This window comes from Musca vetustissima, unplaced genomic scaffold, assembly GCF_032173495.1.
Source record: "Musca vetustissima isolate MV318-11 ecotype Yass unplaced genomic scaffold, APGP_CSIRO_Mvet_v1 utg110061, whole genome shotgun sequence".
Classification (NCBI taxonomy): Eukaryota; Metazoa; Arthropoda; class Insecta; order Diptera; family Muscidae; genus Musca; species Musca vetustissima.
This window is the reverse complement of record NW_026872468.1, coordinates 9,440-14,594: the sequence shown is the minus strand read 5'-3', so window position 1 is coordinate 14,594 and position 5,155 is coordinate 9,440. Positions and strand designations below refer to the sequence as shown.

Sequence of the window (5,155 nt, the reverse complement as noted above, 5' to 3'; positions counted from 1 at the left end):
AATAATAATTAACTAAATTTTTTTAATGGTTATGTAATGTGTGGGGGATTATGTATATATGTATGGAGGATATTAGAAAAAAAAATCTTGTATATAAGCCTGGTTTTTTTATTACTTCAAATATATTTTTTTTCATTTCATTGTATAATATAATGTTATTAATTTTTTTGTCGCATGAGATATAATATAGTACTATCAGTCTCACTTCCCGTGCCTAAATAAGAAAAAAATTGTTTTTATTATTTATTTCTTGATTTTGGAAGGGTTTATAATTTTTGTTTATAAAATAAGTTTTTGTTTTTATGTTTTTTTTCATATATATGTATGTATATTTTCTTCCTGGGGTTTAAATTTTTTGTGTATCTTTTTGCCTTCCATCATATTATTTTTTTTTTCATATTTTTTCATGTTAATATGTTTCATTTTCCTCATTCTCATTAATTAAAATATATATATGTTCCATGTATATTTATTTATATATGTGGTGTGGTGTATAAATACTCGTTTTGGTTTTATAATTTATTGTAAGGGGACTAATACATGTTTACGGTTGTTGTTGTTTTTTTTTAATTTTTTTTTCAAATCCATGATTTCTCTTGTGGAGAGAGGGGGTGAAGATTTTGTGATGATTAATGTTATGGGGCATTTATATGTAAAAACACTCCGAAAATTTTCGTTTTTGAAAAAATATATATTTTCAAATTTTGAATAAATTTGGATATTTTTCTAGAAGACAATTATTGCATGAGATATTTATTGTATATTTTATTTTTTCCATACATGTAATATTTAAATAATAGGAAATAGTGCTGCGATTTTTACTATACTTGAACAATTTTAAAGAAAAAATATAAAGAAACTTATATTTTTTTCATAAAAGGATTTTTATTAATTTTTTTCTGAAAATCAAAAAATACTTTTTACATATAAAAATATACAACAAAAAAAATATGACATTTACATTTTTTATTAGAAAAACACTTTTTTCATAAAAAATATAGCATGCTATTTTTTCTACTAATGTAAAATATAGCAGACATGATTTTTTGTAAAATATCGCATGCAATAATTTTTTTTAGAAAAAAATATCTCATGATATATTTTTTTTAAATTTGAATATTTTAAAATATTTAAATTATGGAGTATTGATTTTATATATTTTTGTTATGTATGTAAGTATGTGTTTGTCTTAATTTTTATTTTCCTTAATTCTGTTTCCGTTTCCGTTTCCTCCTCATCCTCATCTTTATCTTCATCATTTTATTTTTCTTGTTTTGGTTGTTCAAAAAACTTGAGTGCACAATATGTTAACTTTCATATATGTATCCATTTTTTTCTATATCAAAATTTCAGTTTTATTAGTTATTTCTGTATTTTTGTTTAGTTGAATGGAAGAGGGGGCCAAAAAAATAAAAATTAAATTTTGAAAAAAATTTTCAAGAACAAATTTCCATGTTTTAAAACACACACACGCACATTTATATATTGGCTAATTTAAAAATACGTTTGCCTTTATAACAATGATAAAATTAATATTTATAAAGGATTAAAGGAAAATTATATATTTTTTTATTTATATGTTTTATTTTTTTTTATTAAAAAAAATAATTTTTTATTAAATTTTTATATAAAAAGAAAAAAAATTAAATACAAAAAATATTTTTTTTAATAAAAAATAATTTTTTTTAATAAAAAATTATTTTTTTTTATAAAAAATATATTTTTTATTAAAAAAAATGTTATTAAAAAAAATATTTTTTTTTTAATAAAAAAGTATTTTAAAAAAAATATATATTTTTTATTAAAAAAAAATATTTTTTATTAAAAAAAAATTATTAAAAAAAAAATTAAATAAAAAAAATTTTTTTTTTATTAAAAATATTTTTTAATAAAATATTTTTTTAATAAAAAAAAAAATTTTTTAATAAAAAATTATTTTTTTTTAATAAAAAATATATAAAAAAATATTTTTTATTAAAAAAAATATTTTTTTATTTAAATTTTTTTTTCATATATTTTTTTTAATAATTTTTTTTTAATAAAAAGTAATTTTTTTTTAATAAAAAATATATTTTTTATTAAAAAAAAATGTTATTAAAAAAATAATTTTTTTTAATAAAAAAGTATTTTTTAAAAAAAATATATATTTTTTATTAAAAAAAATTACTTTTTATTAAAAAAAAATTATTAAAAAAAAAATTATGAAAAAAAAATTTAAATAAAAAAATATTTTTTTTAATAAAAAAATATTTTTTTATATTAAAAATATTTTTTTAATAAAAAAATATTTATTAAAAAAAATTTTATTAAAAAAAATATTTTATTAAAAAAAATTATTTTTTATTAAAAAAATATTTTATTAAAAAAAATATTTTTTTAATAAAAAGTATTTTTTATTAAAAACAAATATTTTTTATTTAAAAAAAAATTATTAAAAAAAATACTTTTTTAATAACAATATTTTTTTTTAATAAAAATTATTTTTTTTAATAAAAAATATTTTTTTTAATAAAAAATATTTTTTTTTTAATAAAAAATATTAAAAAAAATATTTTTTTTAATAAAAAATATTAAAAAAAATATTAAAAAAAATATTTTTTATTAAAAAAAAATATTTTTTATTAAAAATTTTTTTTTATTTAATTTTTTTCTTTTTATATAAAATTATTTTTTTAAATAAACAAAATATATAATTTTTTAAATAAAAATATATAATTTTTTAAATAAAAAATATATAATTTTTTAAATAACAAATATATATTTTTTTAAATAACAAATATATATTTTTTTAACTAAATAATTTAAAAACAAATATTTTTTATTAAAAAATATTTTTTTTATTAAAAAAATAATTCTTTTTTAAATATTAATAATTTTATTATATATTTTTTAATTCATATATTTTTATTTTTTTATATATATAAAAAATGTGCACCTTAAAATTTCGGTATAATTTATTTTTAAAACAAATTTTAACAAATAAAAAATGTATATGAATTAAGTTAACAATTAGTGTTTAAATATTTTTTTTTTGCATTTTTTTAAATCTTTTGCTAAGAAAGTCCGTTGTCGTTTGTCTATTTTTTCAAAAAGGGGGGAGTTCCATTTATTATGGGGGTTTGAGTTTGTTTCTATAATTTTTCGATTCTCTTGTCAATTCGTTCGATTTTTTCATTTCGATGCGTTTCTTGATTCCTTCCATCATTATATGCTTTCTCCTTTCCTTCAGATATCTATGGCGGTTTCATTCCAGGTTAATTTTGCTTTATGTTAAAGTATTTCCGTTTCATAGACCTGTTTAGTTGTGGTGGTGGTGTTGGTACCGCTGCTGCCTGTATTGGTTACCGTTCCCGTAGTACCACCATTTGTTGAATTGGCCCTATTTAAAATAATTTTCTCATTGGCCACCAAGGAGGAGGGACCATTGCCGGGAGCAACCACCCCCAGCGTGGTGGTGGTTGTGTTGCCACCTTGGCCATTATCATTAGCCGCTGGGGTTAAAGTTAAACTAATTTTCTGTTGGATATTCGATTCACTGCCCATTTTTTGTAGGGGTACTGGTGCCCCCGCTCCAGCCGCCGATGCTGCAGCAGCTGCCGCCGCCGCTGTCATATCAACCGAGGGCATTTTGCTCATTTGCTGCAAACGCTGATACTGCTCCTGTAGGACCTTCTGTTTTTTGAGTAACTCCTGGTGGCGCATTTCCAAGGCCACCTGACGTTGCATGCTGTCGTTGCCTGATTCGTTGCCGCTTGACGTTTCACCGCCACTGTCAACGGCGGCCGTCGACGCAGCCACCGCCGCCGCCGTTACAATGGCAGCACTGCCACCATCCTTTGCCTCCGTTTCATTTACCGTCGGCATAATTTGTGGTACATTTGGACTTGTGGGACTGGCCAGAGGACTACGGGAACTTATGCGAGGTGGTGGTGGTGGCGGTATGCGTTTGCCCACCTTCATTATCAACTCCGCATTACGTTCGGGTACCGGTGGCTTGGCCACAGCGGTACGCATTATCGGTATGGGTATAATATCACCCTCACATTGGGTGGGCATCGAATGCAAACGCCTTAGACTGGACACATTGGATGCAGTGATTAGGGGTACGACTGGTATGGGTTTATTGACGGCATTGGGTGTGGATGAATTGGCCACATTATTCTGGGCCGTTAGTTCATTGATGCAATTGGCCAGATTGGCTTCGTTTTGATTATACAAATGGGCCTGGGAAATTTGGGTGGTTACGGTGCTTTGTACCAGGGGGGTACTGTCATCGGAAGTGGAATCATCGGGTCGGTTCTGGAAATAAACAAAATTATCAATTTTTTTCTCTTCCTCTCTCACTCCCTCTCTATTGCTCTCTTACCTCATTATTGGCTATTAGAGGCTTTGAAAATGTCTTCAATTCATCTAACAAAGCATCGAGTGCGTTTTCTGGTGGGGCTCCCCCGCCGACAGCGAACGTCCCCATCCGGGGTTGTGGGATTGGCTATTTGGAGTAAAATTTATTTATTTTTATAAAATTATCAAAACGCTTTATTCTCTTAAAGAAATATCCATCAAAATATAGAATTGTAACAAAAAATTGGAGAAAAATTTGTGTTGAATAAATATTTTATTATTTGCAAAGATTTTGAAAAAAAAAATATTGAAAAAATGGTATAATTTTTTTCGGTGAGAGAAATTTGACGATCCCATAATTTTTTAATAAAAAACTGTTTTGTGGATCATAAGTTAAGCCATCATGCGGATTATAGGAGGAATGATCTGCAGCGGCCATCTACTGACGAAATGGGAAACAGTGGCATCGCAGAGACACACACCCGAGGAGAAGATTATATAACACGGCACTATATGCCGCTAGGTGGCTCTGTAAAGACTATCATTTCCAGAGATGGAAAATTATTATTGTTGGAAAAAGTAACGTACTCGACCGGGCCGAACTATTTATGCCCTCCACCTTGATGTTAAAATTTAACATGCCGGAAAACGATCGCGACTTTTAAAAGGAATTATTGTATAGTAAATTGCTGTCAGGAGAAAAAATAATACGAAACTACAGACCCTCGCTAGAAAAATGGGGTTGAAATACCAAAAAAGAGGGTAAAGGACCAAAACTGGGAACGATATTAATAATATTGATCGAAAAAAATTG

At 24.9% G+C, this 5,155-nt stretch overlaps 1 protein-coding gene across 1 annotated transcript; it reads right to left on the bottom strand.

The window, feature by feature from the left end:
- Positions 1-3,270: 3,270 nt before the first annotated feature.
- LOC133322041 (coiled-coil domain-containing protein CG32809-like) lies at positions 3,271-4,486 on the bottom strand. Its single transcript, XM_061531142.1, has 2 exons — positions 4,367-4,486; positions 3,271-4,299 (listed from the first exon to the last, which is right to left on the bottom strand). The coding sequence occupies exons 1-2, from the start codon at positions 4,469-4,471 to the stop codon at positions 3,271-3,273; spliced, it is 1,134 nt and encodes a 377-aa protein (XP_061387126.1). The 5' UTR covers positions 4,472-4,486.
- Positions 4,487-5,155: the final 669 nt, after the last annotated feature.

Coding starts and splice junctions, on each gene's coding strand:
- LOC133322041 (XM_061531142.1), bottom strand. CDS start 4,471: ATGGGGACGTTCGCTGTCGGCGGGGGAGCCCCACCAGAAAACGCACTC. Junction 4,300..4,366: donor CTCTAATAGCCAATAATGAG/GTAAGAGAGCAA, acceptor GTTTATTTCCAG/AACCGACCCGATGATTCCAC.